Source organism: Heterocephalus glaber, unplaced genomic scaffold, assembly GCF_053883595.1.
Source record: "Heterocephalus glaber isolate CG9 unplaced genomic scaffold, H.glaber_assembly_v1.0 deba00001733, whole genome shotgun sequence".
NCBI classification, from domain to species: Eukaryota; Metazoa; Chordata; class Mammalia; order Rodentia; family Bathyergidae; genus Heterocephalus; species Heterocephalus glaber.
The window spans coordinates 2,905,542-2,923,278 of NW_028258444.1; the positions used below are offsets into that span (position 1 = coordinate 2,905,542).

Consider the following 17,737-nt stretch of genomic DNA (forward strand, 5'->3'; position numbering starts at 1 on the left):
CTTAACTCTAGCTATTACCACTTTCCTTTACATCCTTTCTACTCAAATTGAATATTAAGCAATGTTCACATTACTTTTAGAATTAAATTTCAAATACAAAATTTATTTATGATTCAAAGTATATTACAAAAAAGATTATGCACAACTTTCCTAAGATCTGTCAAAGTTTTTAAATTGTTAAAGGGTAACATTATACACTAAATTGTGCTAATAATTTATGTAGAGAAATATCAATCTATAGCTAGTTTTCAACAGAAAAAACATGATCTAGATTTCAATAGACAATAATACTTTCTCATTACCTCTGCCACTCTTTTTGCTGTGGTGAAAGATCAAATATTGCCTGAAATAAAAGAAAATAATCACTAGCACTGCTAAATTCTCTTAAATTTCTCATAATTTTTAAAAATTGTCTTTGAGCAGGAAATATTTATAATGTTACTAAAAACAAGTATTCAGGATTGAATCTTCTATAAATCAAGCTATAAAATTTTAATGTGATAGTTTATTGAAAATAACATCAAATTTTACTAATTAAAAATATTTTCTATGACAGTGGTCTATTTAAAGAAATAGATGCAAGTTGGCAATCTACCATATATACAAAATGATATTTTAGGAGTTAAAATGATGCCAACACAAAACACAATTGCTTGGAGGAAAAAAAGAATTCAGTTTATGTATAAAATTCAAGCATCAAAAGCCCATATTCTTGGTGGACAGCAGTAAGAATTCTACCCTCAGCCAAATCTGGATTTACAGAAAAATTATGTTACTCTATGACTGACATATGAAGTCATGCTGATGTCCATAAAAATTATACCAAATATTCTTGCTGATAAACCTCAAAAGTCCCTACATTAAATGATAAAAAATAAACTAAGAATGGTAGAAATTAAAAGCACTGAAACAACGTGAAAACTGAATAATTTTTCTTAAAATAGCATTACATGTCCTGCAAATGTTAAAGAATAATCATTTCCAAGTAACAGTTCAATATGCTGTACACAGTACCTGAATTTGTAAGGTACCTAATTTCATATAAAATTACTACAAAATCAATTTTGTCAGTGAGAAAACAGGAATCAGAAAGAGAGGGTTAGGATGGCAACAATAAAGTTACTTTTTCTATAGGAATTTCTATTTAAAAAGTGTTTACCAAAGGGATAATCAGTAATCAAAAGTGACTAAGGGTTTTTTTTTCTTCCCTCAAACCCACAAATTTAGTACTTCTACTCTTCCCCTACCAGCTCAAGTAATTGTTTTGCAATACTGCTTAATGAAGAGCTCACAGGCACCAATGATAGGCAAAACAACTCAAGAATGCATGTGTAAACATAAACACTATAATACCAACCAACAGTTAGCAAATCAGAGCAGCTGGGGCTTCATGCTTATTCTTATGTTTCTTTAGAGCTAATTCTGATGAGGTCTTGCTATTACTGTACCTCCCCAGTGATGTGTCAGTGTCTTCTGACAATCACTTATGTATATACAGCTTGTGCTTTGAAGGTAATAAAAGAATATCAGCACTTCATAAACTTTCAGAGATGTAAAGGAGGGAAAAAAGTAGTAGATGTCTAGGAAATTTCTCCTCTTGGGTATTGCTTTATTCTTATAAGAACAATCCAGCTCAAATATCTTTAACAGACTTAAATTTCCAAATCAATAGAGAAAAAGAAAATTTCATCACTATGGTAATTAAAAGAAAAGATACAAGAAAACTATAAGGAAACATTAACAAAAAAATGTAAGAATGAAGTTATAAAACAGCCACAATGAATGTAATCATTATGTACAGCACATGTACTAATAAAAAATTTTATAAGAGTTTATAAAATACACTGTAGAGGATCAACCAAAATGTTAACAATATCAAGTCTTCATATGACACATAACTTTTCTCTTGCCCTCCACCTAAATTTTGCACAAAGAATATGGATTGCTTTTGAAATAATAAAAAAGTTATCTAAATAAAGTTAACTCAGACATAACTAAAGGCAAATATCAAAACTGTCTACAAGAGTACAATTCTTCAGAGCATATAGTTCAAAAATCGTGAACTTACTGGTTCATAAACTAGACCATCTGCAGATGCAACCATTGTTTCTGCTAAATCCAATACATCTGCTCCAACATCTGCATTTAAAAAAATAAGAATAGAATACATTCTATGCTCAGAGCCAAACTATATCTGACATAAATTAAAACAACTAACAGAAAATTCATGAAGTATATGTAGTCTTATTTTCCTATTCCACTTATTTGTTCAAAAGTTAAAGGAGAAGCATTGTACAGCTTTTGTGGATATTATTCCAAGATTTAATAATGCTTTTTCTATTTTTTCCTCAGAAAACCAGACATGGAATTTCACTTTAAAAAGCATAAACTTAACTGAAAAAGCTTTGCAAAAATTGGCAAGAACTTAATCACAAGTACTAAATCACCTGGCAAAATATTAACTACAAGAATTTTAGAGATTAAAAGAAACTTTACAGGAAAGCTACTGATGGCTTAAAAAAAAAAAATCAACAAATACGACATTTTATTTTGAAAAGGCTAAAATTTTAATAGTATTCAAACATTCAAAATAAGGCAAGATATGACATTCAGTTTAAGCACTAAACTCAAAATTCAGATATAAAGTATTTCCTTATCTCTTAAAATCACTAAGGAAAAATGGAAAGGAAAAGATACGTATTTAAGGTTGTTCTAAAATCTAGGAAACTCAAACTATTTCACACAAAAACTTTGCCTAATGAGTTGTCTCTACTTCGAAGCAGTAACTTAAAAGATACTCTGCATGCAAAAGTATCCTCATTTTTGACAGCAATGCTAATTCAAACATAATCTATCCAACATACTGCCATTTTTTCACTTGCACCAAAATAATCAAATGAAGCTAGTGAAGAAAATAGAAAAAGGGAACTGCTCACTTCATTTAAAAAGAACTGGATCTGTATTTTAAGATATAAGAGCAAAAGAAGAATAAAGGGTGATAAGGTGAAACAAGGTATGTTTGTGGAATGTGGGTGGAAAACATGGTACTCCAAAAAGAAAAAGAATATACTCAAACTACAACTCTGACAAGATTTTCCTCTAATTTTATTTTGGTTATATGTACTAATGTGAAAGTTAAATCTCTTTCTTTATGGAAAGAAATTAAAGGAATATAAACTGAGGTAAAACAATTTGCATTATTAAATAAAATTTTTAAATATTATAAAGGAAAAATAAAGTTTTGGCTTTTAATTTTATTGGCAATTGTTTGAACCCTAAAAGACACAAATTCATTAAGCTGAATGCGTACTTACATTGACATTTCATGGCAACAGTGATATCTATGTTGATTCTCAATTTACTAAAAGACACAAAAAGTAAATATCAGAGCCTGTCAATCAGCAAAGCATGAGGAACAGACATCAACTGAGACATGAGAAACTTGGATTTCAAGCAGAATGTGCCAGTTAGAATGTGGATCATATGTCCTTATAGCTAAAACAAAGGCACATTTAAAAGCAGAAGTTTCATTTTGTGATTATTCCAGAAGCCTTTCTGATTTCAGATTTTTAACACAGTTCCCTTTAATTTTATAATAGTGACTCTAGAGTCAATAACACTTGGCAACTGAGAAAAAAGTCTTAACCTGTTTACATAAAGTTTGGATAGATTTTCCCTTTAAGCACATAAAACTTTCAAAATCAAGAATTAGGAACTATAAGTTTTCTATCATCAATATCATGATGCTACATGCTTTAGTAATATTATCTTCTTTTTATTGCAGAGTCATAAGATGGAAGACTTCAGTCTTTCAAGTAATCCACAAAGTCTTTAGGGCAGTGTAAATGCCTGATGAAAGATCATTCAAACACTAAAGTGACACACTGGAAACTGGGTCTGTGTAATTCAGGGTAAATAAAACCATATTAAAGAAAAAAAATCTGATGGTTCAATTTTGCACTGCCTTTTTAAAAGATTCAACCAATGCTTTACATTCAACTAATTAGTTCAAATAAAATTAAGTTTCAAATACTAGAATTAATTAAGCACTATAAGTAGCAGAATGAGTACAACTAAACTAAGTCCTGCATTTCCTATTAAAACTTTTTTCACTCATAATTTTCATCGGCATTTACAGGAATTACAAATTTTTAATGCTTCATAGAATATTAAAGTTGTCTAGAGTTGAAGCTTGCTTCAAATAACCTTGGGTGTTAGGTTAAGGAAATGGTGTGGGAACTAGAGCAGGCAGCCAGGCAGGCTTCTGGGCATCCTCACCACACTTAGGAACTAACTGTCTGCAACTACATTGAGAAAAAACAAAATGTATTCCACTGGTGCTAGAAGAACAAGTGAAATAAGAACAGCAACAAATTCCTTGGACTCTTAAGGATACCGCAATAATACTCATATAATAAGGTGCAGAAACTGCAGCTCAAAAGATGTCAATTTTATGTCTTACCCACAGCTATACAGTAATTTACAAATACTGGCCAATTTAATTGCCATAAACACCACAAGAAAGATACTATCTTTATTATTTTCATTTTACAAAACAGAAAACTGAAACACGCCCAGTTAAAAATTTAGTAACTTCCCTAAAGTCATGTAGTAAGTTGCAGAACCAAAATTTGATTCAAGAATTAAATGTTTCTTCCTATCTAGTGCAATTTTAATATTAAAAACCTATTATCTGCCACCTGTTAAAATATCCAAATAAATGAGTAAATGTAAAGTATATCTTATCCCCTAAAGTGCTTTATTTTGCAAAAGTTTAGACATGAAACTACTTCTACCAAAATTTAGCTTAAATATAGTTTATAAAAATCAAGTTATAAGTGTATGTAATATATCTTTAGACCATCTACTTTTTCAGCTCACAGATCAGTGATATTTCAAAACCTAGAATAAACAGTTTCAAACAATTTCCACAACATACATGGCTAAGGAAAAGCATGTTTTCCAAACTCATTTTTTTAAAATGCATACTAAATAAGAGAACTTGTTTTAGAATTTTACCAGAATTTAAATGATTCTAAAATGTTTCACCTAATGCATGTAGATAAAGAGAATCTTTCAGGACTATTTCTTCAGAACCAAAGTAACCTAAATATAAAGAGGCAGACTTTTTTTTTAAGGTATGCTATTTTTAAAACAACTTGAATCTAAAAGTATTTCCAGAAGGAAAAAAAGTTACCTAGAAAAATCCTTGTCTACTTCATATTCATACTTCATCCATGTGTCTTGATATACTGAGAACTCCATTATTGTTAATAAAGCCATAGTGGTAAATGCTATCAGAGAAACTGAGAAACACAATAACAAATTAAAATAAATTTTTAAAATAAAGAATAAAATTTCTTAAGTGAGAATATAACAAGCAAAAAGTGCCTAATGACTGCCATTTGAATCACTATAAAAGGTTTCTCTACAAAATGCTTCATAGATTTTTTTCCTAAAACATTTCAAAAAAGGCCAGGGATTTAGCTCAGTGGTTCGCCGCCTGCTTCGCAAGCATGAGGTCCAGAGTTCAATCCCTGGTACCGAGAAAAAAAAAAAAAAAAAAAAACAGCTCAAAAGAATGAAAATTTAATGAACACAAACATCTGTAAGTTGAGAAAGCATTTTATTTCTTCAATTTTAAAGGTATCTTTCACTAATATATTTGCCAAAATGAATAAAAGAGCAAACAGGAAAGATTTATCATACATTATGAGAAAATATACTTAACATGGGTTGTACAACAAGAACTTATACTATTTTCATTAAGAAACTTAATCACTAGGGATTAGAAATAGTAAGCATTTTATCTAATAAAATGTAGACTTTATGGAAATTTTATTTTATTAGCTTTTCATGGAGAAAGAAAAAAACAATACTATTGTTAGTCATATGTTTTCCTATATATTACATTATTTAACAAATATTTCCATCTGTACCAAGAACTGCTCTAAAGATTATATACAGTAACTTATTTGATACAGTAACCCTAGAAAATAAATATGAATACCCTGATTTCATGAAAGAAGAAACTAAGGCAGACTGATCTGAGTACCTTTCTCCTCACGGGAAGGGTTAGAGGTGAGATGTGAATTCAGATAGTCTATAAAGTCTGCATCTAAAGCCTAAATTTTTCACTATTACTTCACACTGCTTCTCAACAGTAATGTAAAATTTAAGAAAACTTAAATAATGTTTATACTGATTTACTCTTAACCAAAATAGTAATGAGGTACTGTCAACATTACATAACTTCTAACTTCAATTTCATTTGTATATAAAAATCTTGTAACTGTGATTTCATATAAACAAAGAGCACCAAAGCAGTAAAACGGCATTAACTGGTTAACATCTTAATAAACACTAACTGCAGAAGTGGCACTGGGTTGGATGCTACATACAGAATATAAAATCAGAGCATACAAAGTTATAAGACCAGAGCAAACAGTGACATAAGGATAAACAGACCAACTACAAAGTTACTGTGCAATTCATTATAGGTTCCTCCTCATGGCCACAGTTCTATGTGATCTGCATTTCTGTACACTCAGAAGCTACACTCACTGTGGGAATTTTAATTTTAACTAAAACTCACCTGTACCCCCACTGGCTGAAGTCTCCACATAGCTCTGAGGAACCTTAGGAAAGGCATCCAACTCTTTCACCAAATTTAAGGTTTTCTTCCGATTCAGTCGCCTCATCTTCAGGAAAACCTTCCTCTTCCTTCATATAGTCATGCTAAGAAATAATCAATAAATGAAGTCTGCTAACTGGCAAATTTCCTGAGAACAAGGTAGTGCTCTCCTCCCTCCGAGAGGCATAACCCTAACCCACAACACTCTTTTCCCCACCTTCACCCTGGCAGAAATGAGAAGTGAAAGGTGACTTACAAACACATTCAACAGTAAAACTAAAAGGTCTAAAATAATTCAAGCAGTCACAATATTTAAATATATAAACTGAAATGTAAAATTCTTTTTTGTTATTAAGTTGACAAATATATAAAAAGAATAATTGCCAGGAAAGGATAATGATGAAATAAAATAGGCATCCTCATACACTGTTAACAATAATATAAGTATCCACCACCCCTCCTTTGACTAAGTAAACTCTTCCTTAGAAATGTATCCTAAGACAATAATTTGAGTTATGAACAAAACTTTGATGATGAGGATAGTTCTCATATTATTTTTTTTAAAAATACTAGTGATATAAACAAACATAGGGTTATTCAACATACAAGTTATGGTGAAATAATAGGTCTTAATCTATGTAACCATTGAATATCATATTTATTATTGAATTACGTAAGAAAATACTCATGACATATCATCCTGGCGTGGTGGCACATGCCTGTAATCTCAACACCCAGGAGGCTGAGGCAGGAGGATCGCTGAGAATTCAAGGTCAGCCTGGGCTACAAAGTGAGTTCAAGGCTAGCCTGAACTACATAGTGAAACCCTCTCAAAAAAGAAAAAGAAAAAAAAAGATTCAAAGCCCTTATGGACACTAATTCTATGAGAAACAAGGAAAATACACAAGAAACAATTCTATATATAAAAATATCAAAAGTAAACCATGGGATAATGTTTATTTTACATAATTTTGGCCTTTACAAATTATTTTTATAATAAAATATTATTTAAAAATTAACTGTTACTCTTTTTGATCAGTAAGCCAACCCATCTTAACTGTAATTCCAACACTCTGGGAGCTGAAGCAGGAGGATCACAAGTTCAAGTCCAGCTGGGAACTTAGCAACTTAGACTCTTCCTCAAAATAAAAAATAAAAAGGGCTGGGGATGTAGCTCAGTGTGAACGCCTTGGGTTCAATCCCCAGTACAGGAGGAGAAAAAAAAAAACAAATGATAACTGAATTCTCATTATTTCTGTGATTTTAACAATATAGTTGTTCAACTTGTTAATACAAGTAATCCAAAATCAGAAAAACTACAACATTTGAAACACTTCTGGTTCAAAGCACTTCCGGATAAGGAATGCTCAACCTGTACAACACTCTTGATTTTCATTCTATCTCTAAGACTTTGTCTTATTTTGCATGCTCATCTCCCTCTCAGGTTCAGCACTAGGCCCTCCTCCCAACCCCTAATCTCTCCCTACTCGCTCCCTTGTCTTCTCCCATTCCTTCAGGTTCCATCTACATGGTGATTCCTGCCAAATCTTTACTGTCAGCCAAAATCTCTCAGCAGATATAACTCCATTCTTTCATTTAAATTTTCATTTAGACATTTCAAAGACGATTCAGACTTAACAAACCCAAAAAACAGTATTTCACCCTATTAAAACTATTCCTCTTCCTATATCCCCAAGACATTTCAAAGATGATTCAGACTCAACCAGCCCCCTAAACAAGTACTTCACCCTATTAAAAACTGTTCCTCCTCCTATATCTCCCATCTTAATGATTAAAACCATGTGCAAACTGCAATGCCACAAACATGGGTTACATCCTTAGACTCTTCCTTAATTTCTCTCAAATAAGTCCTCTTTTCTTCAGCGTCCAAAGAGAAGTCCTTTATCAGACCACCTGTCAAAATCTATAACTGCATGTTTCAAAAACCTCTTATCTTCAACCCCTTAATTCACTTTCTATGTTCCTACAAATTATCTTTTTATTACATAAATCTGGTATTTTTCTTAAACTCCTTCAATAAATCCCATTGCACTTATAAGTTTGGACTCTATCAGAACATGTTTTGGAAAGTCCCTGAAGCCCAAGTTCTGCTTATCTTTCTTCAAACCCAATCCCTCACAGTCTAAGTTCCAGCCAGAAAAATCACTTTAAATTTTTTAAATATGTCGCACTCTCTGCCAGAAACAGTCTCTATCCCCACCCTCCCCTCTCATTTAACTAACTCTACTTTCTCTTCCAGTCCCAGTATACTCATCTCTGTCTTGACATGGAATCACTCTGTAACCCTCAAAATCTACATGCTCTAGAACACTGGACCTTTATCACACTACCTGTAGCTGCTGGTTTCATTTCCTTTTTCTCCACTGGTTTGTTAGGGCAGGATGTTTAACTTGATCTCTAAAATTCCAATATTGGCACAAAGGTATTCAGTACATATTTATGAGGGAAGGAAGGAAATCTTCCCCAGAAACACTCACAGTACCACAGATTTCACAACAAAGGGTCACACTTAGGCAAGAAAATATATAAACATGTAAGATTCAGGAGGCAGATTTTCCTGTTTTGCTCACTACAGTGATCCCAACACCTAGAACAGTGGCTGAAAAGTTTCTACAGCACTGTTCAACAGATGCAAAAATCAGTTTCTACAGTACTGCTCAGCAAATGTAGAAAATAATGAATTCTACTTCCAGAAGTTTATAAAATGTTATATTTTCATAAACTTTATAAATGCTTTCTTTTAAATTATATAAAAATATGGCCAGTAACTAACTAGCTTTTATAAACACTCTAAGACAGTGATGGCAAACATTTTAGAGATGAATGCCCAAATTGCAATCTACAACTTACTTGTCGCCAAGTGCCAATACTGCAATTAAACCTGAATACTTAGGTTTTAGTTTAGAAAAAAAACTCATACATTAACATCTTTTGTCATAAAAGAAAAACACAATAACATGCATGCCACAGGTCCGTCACCACTGCTCTGAGATTTCTGTGCTCCATGACTGTCATTCTAGAATGAAGTACCAGCCACTGATAATCTTCCTAACCATTCCTAAAAGCTCACTAACGTCCAAGAAATTCATTCTAAAACCAATCCTTCTACCTGCTCTCTTTATGAAGCCTGACCTCCTCCTGGTGGGAATTCCTTTCCGATCCCGACTTCATTTCTGTGATTCACAGGGTAAAGCAGTGTTTCATCATATTTCTCAGCCATCTCTTCCCTTTTCAAGTCTATCTTATGCTAATAATAGTTAACACACAGATACTGCAGTTAGAAGAACAGCTTTCATGTATGATTCAAAGAACTTTATGTTTTGTTTTGTTTTTTGAGACAGGGGTCTCACCATGTACTCCAGACTGGCCTTGAACTCACGATGTAGCCCAGGCTGGCCTCAAACTCATGGCAATCCTATGCCTCAGCCTCCTGAGGGCTGGGATGACAGGCATGTGCCATCATGCCTGGCATCTATGTATTAATTCCCTTTATAGTCTATGAAGTAGATACTACTTTTATTCCCATTTAGAGATGAGGAAACAAGGCACAGAACAGCAAAATTAATTTTCCTCAGGGCCACAGAGCTGCTGGGAGAACTTGGATTGATCCCAAGTAGCCTGACTCTAAAAAATCTATGCACGATGTACAATCAAACCACAGTATACACTGAATCTCACTTCGGGACCTGTGGCCACCTTTCACTGACATCCAACGTATTTGTAACTTCCTTAATGACTTCAGCACCTGGATCATCAATACTTGGATATTCCTCCTCTTCCCTGTTCTATCATCACCCTTTGAACTCAGGATCCTATGCCATTCATTCATAATAAAATATTTTTGCCACGTAGCTTAATAGTTCTTCTATCCCAGTAACTTCCATCTTAATTCTATGCTCATAGGAGAAGGACCATGTCTTGGCTCCTCTCATCCCTCAAAAACTGCTGCACACTGAAAATCCCAAACATCATTTTCCTCTCTAAATGAAAATAACTATTGTTCAAGCTCTTTATGTTCACCAGCATTCTCAAAGCTTGAGCCCCTCCCAGTTAACCAATTCCACTGCTCCCACACTCATTCTAGTTGCTTTTCTGCACAGCTTAGTCAGCAATTTTTTTAAAATGTACTCACTTAGAAATACCAATAGTCAATGCTTCCCAGAAGACACCACCACAAAGTTTTCTATCTCTACCTAAATGAAAAAAGTGAGGACAAGGTAGGAAATATTTTTTAAAACTTACCAATTTAAAAATCCGTCTTCTATCCTGAGATTATTTCTTTCTTATTTGCATCAAAATGTCCTTTCCTTTATGAGATGATAAAAATAACAGGTTTTTAGTAATAGAGGTTTTTAAGTGTTTTGTTTTTAGATAGCCTTAGCAAAATCAAAAGCTATCTAATTCTGTCAGTTCTCAAACCCAGGACCTTCCTGTTTTTGGGGTTTTTTTATATATATACTTTTTCAGATTGGTCCACAAAATCCAAAAATTTAGGGGTCCCTGTGCCCTAACTCCTTGTCAATTGGTTGGTGCTGCTACTTATACCTTGACAATCACCAGTACACATCTGTTTCCTTACTATCAGTTCTAAACTGTCCAGGAAGTCACTGGTAACACCTAAGGCCAAGCAAAACTTTGAATAACTGGGTAAGAAATAAGAAACCCTCTTTCATACAGGAAGAATACAGACATTATCAATAATGTAAGTAATGTCCTGCACCTTGTATTTCATCGCTGCATTCATTTCAATGTGACTACCAAATACTTTGTCAAATTAAATTCATTAACTTTTTACAATCTGCTCAATTAAGTTTAAAACAAACCAAAAAAAGACAATTTATCACTCAAGTTTTATCAGTTAACTTCTATTCATAATATATATTTGATAAGGAGAAATATTTAATTAGTTAACACATATGGCCATGTTGTGGGTGGAACATTTTTTGTGTCCCCCCAAAAATATGCTGAAGTTCTAACCCCTGGCATCTGTGAATGGGCCTAGAAGTATCTTGGTGTTTGCAGATACAATTCGGATGAACTGATACAGCATTAGGGTGACTCAAATTCTAAAGACTGGTGCCCTGAAAGATGATGATGTGAAAACAAGAGGATGCACAGGGAAATACCACATCTAGACAGATGTTAGAGGGATGCATCTAACAGAACTGCCAAGGAACTAGGAAGACACAGGAAGGGAAGGATTCTTTCACAGAGCCTCCAGGGCGAGCATGGTCCAACCACCACCTTGATTTCGGACTTCTCAGTTCCAGTGGTGTGACAGAATAAATGCTTGTTGTTTTAAGCCTCCCAGTAATTGTTAAGGCAGCCACAGAAACTAATATACTCCATTAATTAAAATGAGTAAGGAGATAAAGACTATTCAGGCCATCACTGAACTTGAGAAAGTAAACCACAAGCTCTCTATAAAAACAAATTACTTAACTATGCAGCATTAGAACACTACAATAAAAACCACTTTGTAAAACAGCTTATAAGGCAGGTGTGGTGCCACACACATTAATCCCAGCACTCAGGAAGCTGAAACAGGAGGATCACCATGAATTCAAGGCCAGCCTGAAGTACATAGTGAGAACCTGCACTCCTCCCCCCAAAAAAGGAAAACAAAAATAGCTTAGTCGTGGAGGTCTCTTCCTGTGTCATGGTGCCAAAGTTCTGGCCCCGAGCACTTTGCTGAGATTGGCCCCAGACGGCTAGACTGCTTTACTCTAAGCCTTGCACCAGCTGCAAGCTGCATAGAAAGGAGCATGGGGTTACCCTGAAGCTACGCAATGGAGGCAGTGACCTTTGAGGATGTGACGGTGAACTACACCATGGAGGAGTGGGCTCTGCTGAATCTATTCCAAAAGAAGCTCTACAGAGATGTGATGGGGGAAACCTTAGAAACATGCCCGTTATAGGAAGAAACTCAAATGAGCAGAAAGTTGAACATGACTGCAAAGGGTAGAGGAGAAATCTAAGAAGTGAAGAGGTGGTAAAATGTTGGCAATATAAATTATGGCACCAAAATAGAGCAATGTCTTTTTGGATTACAAATGTGAACCTGAAACCACCTGCTTCAAAATCAGCTGAAAGTCTTGTCAAAAGCCCAAAATGATTGGTCTTTTATTGCTAATTACACCCATCATAGCTCACAGTGCACTCAGATCACAAGTCTCTGGGATTTGCAGAGAAGCTGTCTATGTAATGAACAGAGAGAGGCCTGCAGTGATTTCTAGTCCCTTCGACACATACACATTCAAAACCTGGAGAGAAACCCTGTTTGTAAGCCATGTGGGAAAGCATTTAGTACACACATGTACCTCTCAGATACATGAAAGAATTCACACTGAGGAGAAACCGTATGTATGTAAGCAATGCCTGAAGGCTTTCAGACAATAGTTACTATAAAGGCCATGAAAGTATTCACAATGGAAAGAAACCCTATGTATGTAAGCAATGTGGGAAAGTTTTCAGCAGACACAGTAATTGCCAAATACATGAAAGAATTCACACTGGAGAGAAGCCCTATGTATGTAAGCTATGTGGGAAAGTTTCTAGCCAACAAACTCACTGTAAAATACAATGAAACACAGGAGAGAAACCCTACATATGTAACCAGTGTGGGAAAGTTTTAATAGTTATTATAAAATACATGAAAGAATTCACACTGGAGAGAAACCGTATATATGTAAGCAGTGTGGAAAAGTGTTCAGTACACACAACCATTCTCATAAACATGAAAAGAATGCACACTGGATAGTAACCCTGTAATATATGTAAGCAATATAGGAAAGCTTTCACCAATGACAGCTCCTTTTGCAGACGTAAGACAGTGGAGAGAAACCCACTGGAAATGTGAGCGATGTGTTCAACAACTAACTTGCAATGGTTCATTTTGTAGGCATAAGTGAACTTATACTGCACAGAAAATATGTATGTAAGCAAGGTAGGAAAGCTTTCAGCACACAGGAAAAAAAAAACCCACACTAGAGTGAAACACTACGTAAATCATCAATGTGGAAAAAGCCTTTAGTTGCTCCTGTAATCAACATTTGAAAATGTCACAAAAAATAAACTGTGAATTGATACTCGCACTTACAAAGACATCAAAGGACTCACAGTGGAGAGAAGCCCATTCTAAATAATATGGGAAATTTTTCAGGATACACAAGTATCATTACACATGTGAGAAAAGTCATAAGGAAGAAAACTCTGACCATATGCAAGCAATGTTGGAAAGGTTTTATGTTTCCCAATGCATTCAAATAAGTGAAAGTATTCACGTGGGAGAGAAGCTATATGTATGTTACTGATGTGGAAAATCCTTTAAGTTCTTCCAGTTACCTTCAAACACATGAAGGATCTCACACCACACAGAATTCCTATGTAGATTATATGAGAAAGCTTCTGGTTATTCCCATAACCTCAGAAAACATGAACAAACTCACACTGAAAATAAGTATAAATATAAAACGTTAAGAATTCTTCATTTTTACATGATCTTTCATGGAGACATGACATTGCATACTGGAGAAATTCACATCATTGTACGTTTCATGAAAACACCTCTAGTCATTTTGGTTTTATTTGTATACAAAAGAACACAGTATAGTGAAACACCACGAATGTAAGAGATGTACGCAAGTCTTCAGTAGGCCTACAAGTAAGAATGTCTATTGGATCAAACCCCTGTAGATGTATAAAGTTCTCAATTATTTCTCATTTTCAATAATTTCTGAATGTGTCTCAGGTACAAGAAATTTTTACAAGCATATAAAATAAAAATTTGATGTCAATTATTTGTGTGTAACTACTAAAATACACTCAACAAAAGGAGATATTGTAAAATATAAAAAAAAACTTAAGTCTCACTTGACAAACACTGAATATACAAAAAAAAGTACTTACCTGTTTAAAATTTGGACCTCTTTATAAGAGTTAAACGCTATGTTTGAAAAGTTGTTTTCCCCAAAATAATTCAAGTAAACCTAGTAACTTTCTCAGTGATAAAAGGTTTGTTTGTAAACCAAGTGAGATGGTGTAAATTGATTTCTATCACTAGAAAACATTGGATTATCTAAGCACTTTCCAGTTGCGTAATAAATTTGGAAAGAGCTTAACCTCTCACAATCCTTTATATAATTTTATTTTAAAAGAGGGGAAGGGAACATAATGGCTACCTCATAGTTTTTAATGAGTATAAAAATGATATTTTTTCATTTACTAAATATTTATTTTCTAATTAAATTAGTAAATATGTTTTCTCATTCCAAGAAAGGTAAAGATCTGTAAGGTATTTATTATTCAGTGGTAAAGTATCGAGGTTAGTTGATAATCTCATAGAGTAAGGAGGGATATTCACTGAAAGAATGAAAGTTAAGAGAAAGAGATTGTAGAGTCATAACATAAAATAATCTGGGAAGTGCCTGGTACCAAAAGGAAGCAAGGATAGGTATAAGTCCTCAAAGGATGACTTGACTATAGTAGCTACTCAAGAAAAGTGCATAAAATTAAAGGAATTATAAGGAACATAAGCACGAGGGAAAAAGGTCAGTGATACATAAAATATATGTACAATAAAATGAATGTTTTCAAAAGCAAGATCCTGGATTAAGGAGGAACCTAAAGGCATAGAACTGACCTCGACAGCAACAACACTACAGGGAGAGGTAGAAAGGAAGCATTTAGGCTTTAGTAACCAAGGTAAGATAATAGCAGTTGGAAGCAAGAGTTCACGGACATATTATCCAAACACTATGAAGAGTGTTTACTTAATTTGGAGGGTTAGAAAGAAATTATCTTCTTCAGTCTATATTTTGACTAAATATCAAGGTAACACTTGCAACTACAGAAGTTAGAAAATTAAAACTTAAAAAAATATATAAGAAGCTAATTAAGTGCTGACTGTATGACAAACAGGTTCTAAATGCTTTGTATGTTTTCATTTGATTCTATAACCTTATGAATCAAATATGAGCGCATTATTATTTGCATTTTACTGGTGAGGAAATTAAGGCAAGAGAAGTTGCAGAATTAAAATAATGTAAAATTATCAAATAAAATTTGTAGCAGGAATAAACAAAGTAACTTTTTTCTGGACTTAAGATTGAACCCAGGGCATTCACACTGACTACATCCCCAGCCCCACACCCCCAGACCTTTTTTAAATTTTGAATCAGTCTTCCTAAGTCGCTAAATTGTCCAAACTTGTGATCCTCCTGCCTCAGCCTCCCTGAGTACTGGGAATCCAAGCATGAGCCACCATTCCCAACTAAAGTAACTTCTATTAAAAATGAATTTCATTATTCCATTTAAATCACTAACCCCAACTAAAGAAATTTCTGGGGAGTTTTTCCTAATTCTTTGCTATTCCAGTTCCAGAATAGGCCTGATTTCCTTTGAGAGATCTTACAAACTTTATATTTACAATATCCAGTTGTGTGCTAAAATTTACTACCAAAAAGAGAAACTTCTCCTTGTCTCATCCACCCCCCCCCCACACACACAAACATAAAATTTGTTTCTTCTCTAAGAGAACTGGAATAATTACATTCACTTCAACAAACCAGCCAGACTCATTCCTTTACGTCTGAATCTGAGTTCAAGATATCAGGTAATACAATTAATTAAAATAGTGGAACTACAACTGCAATTACGAACTGCTTTAACTGTATCTTAAAGCCGATCTTGCCACCTTTTAACAGATGTTACTTTGCCTCCAGTCTGGGAGGCACCAGACGCTCAGTATAGAAGTTACGCGGACGTGTTTTCTGCAGCAATGATTTTACCAACCCTACCCGCCACCGATGCCCACCGCTATTCTCCCAGCGGGCTGGCAAGCTACCTTCGCGGGTTTCCCGAGATGCGAAGAGCAGGGACTCTGGACCGGAGCAGCCTGCACCTCGCGTGGCCGGCCCTTCTCCTTCCCCGCGCCGTGCGCAGGTGGGGCCGAGCCCTGGTTCCTTCAGAAACAGAGAGCACAGTGCGTCCGGGAAAGTGGGCTTGTCTAAGGGGAGCGAGGGCCATACACCGGGAGGAGCGGGACACGACTGGGACCCACTTGCCAGCGGTCAGGAGCCGGCCCCGGGCAGCGCGAGAAGCCAGAGCCGGCGTGCGGCGGAGTCGAGGAAGCCCCTGGGCGACCTCGGGCCGCCAGACAGCTCGGAGCTCCCGGACCCAGAGAGGGACGCTCCGGCCCAGCGCTGCCCGAGGTCCGCCAGGAACGCCCCCGGGAGGCGGAGCGGCTCTCCAGAGAGCGGGGAGGACAGGAAGCCAACCCAACACCAGCCTCTCCGCCCCTTCAACTGCATTCCCGCCGCGAGCAGCCCTAAACAACCAAGAGAACAGTACCCAGCGGGGATTTCAATATTTTACCTTGTGCTACGGTCCCAGCCGGCCGCCATATTTCACAGAAGCCCGGGCCGCCGTGTTCCCGTGCAGGCGGAAATATCGCGAGAACAAAAGTGACTATACCAGTGAACATGTCAAAAAGGAGGGACGTAGAGTTCTCGCGATACTGCTTGTGTGACGAAGCGCTTCGCTATTCCAGGGGCGTGGTCAAGGTGAAAGGGGCGTGTCTACGCTGAACGGAAGATGGAAGGTGTCTCAGTTACGGCTGCGTGGGCGCTCCGAAGCAGCTTCCGTTGTGGAGGGGACGAGTGTCCGCTCGGAAGATCGATCACCTGTGGTGAGAGCTGGGGCGCTGACAGGGTCGCCAGCACCGCACTCCTTCCTTCTCCGCAGTTTTGCACCCGGTCTCTGCGTCCCTGTTTCCCAGGTTAAGAGCACTTACACTTCTTTCCAGTGTAGGCGACTCTTTCAAGTGTGCCTCAGTCTGTCATGTTTCCTGCCCCGGAAGCTCGGTGAGAAAACACGCGGGCATTCCTCTCGGCCTTCACCCCAGGGACACCCTTCGTCTCCTCCCATCGCTCGGTGGTCCTATCCACGGGGTGGGAAAGACGGTACTTATAGGAGCTTCTGGAGGGGAAGCCCATTCCAGCTGCTACCTGTTACTGGACTTTACAATCACACCTTGGGGTTAAAATTACCGGATTTAATGACCAAAAGAATCTACCAGAAGCA

At 36.0% G+C, this 17,737-nt stretch overlaps 1 protein-coding gene across 4 annotated transcripts in view; it reads right to left on the reverse strand.

The window, feature by feature from the left end:
* Ergic2 (ERGIC and golgi 2) overlaps window positions 1–17,191 on the reverse strand; it is a 37,820-nt gene extending 20,629 nt beyond the window's left edge. Inside the window, exons 1-8 of one of the 4 annotated variants that reach the window (XM_021236574.2) lie at window positions 17,030–17,094; window positions 16,500–16,617; window positions 10,898–10,962; window positions 6,596–6,738; window positions 5,198–5,306; window positions 3,315–3,361; window positions 2,069–2,139; window positions 303–343 (exon numbers count right to left, since the gene is read on the reverse strand). In XM_021236574.2, the coding sequence (XP_021092233.1) occupies window positions 303–343; window positions 2,069–2,139; window positions 3,315–3,361; window positions 5,198–5,306; window positions 6,596–6,701 (374 nt within the window). In that variant the 5' untranslated portion in view covers window positions 6,702–6,738; window positions 10,898–10,962; window positions 16,500–16,617; window positions 17,030–17,094. Of the gene's footprint in view, window positions 1–302; window positions 344–2,068; window positions 2,140–3,314; window positions 3,362–5,197; window positions 5,307–6,595; window positions 6,739–10,897; window positions 10,963–13,999; window positions 14,025–16,499; window positions 16,618–17,029 lie in introns of those variants that run through there. The other 3 variants (XM_004855067.4, XM_004855068.4, XM_021236575.2) reach the window with 3 other exon arrangements.
* Between the last annotated feature and the right edge of the window lie 546 nt (window positions 17,192–17,737).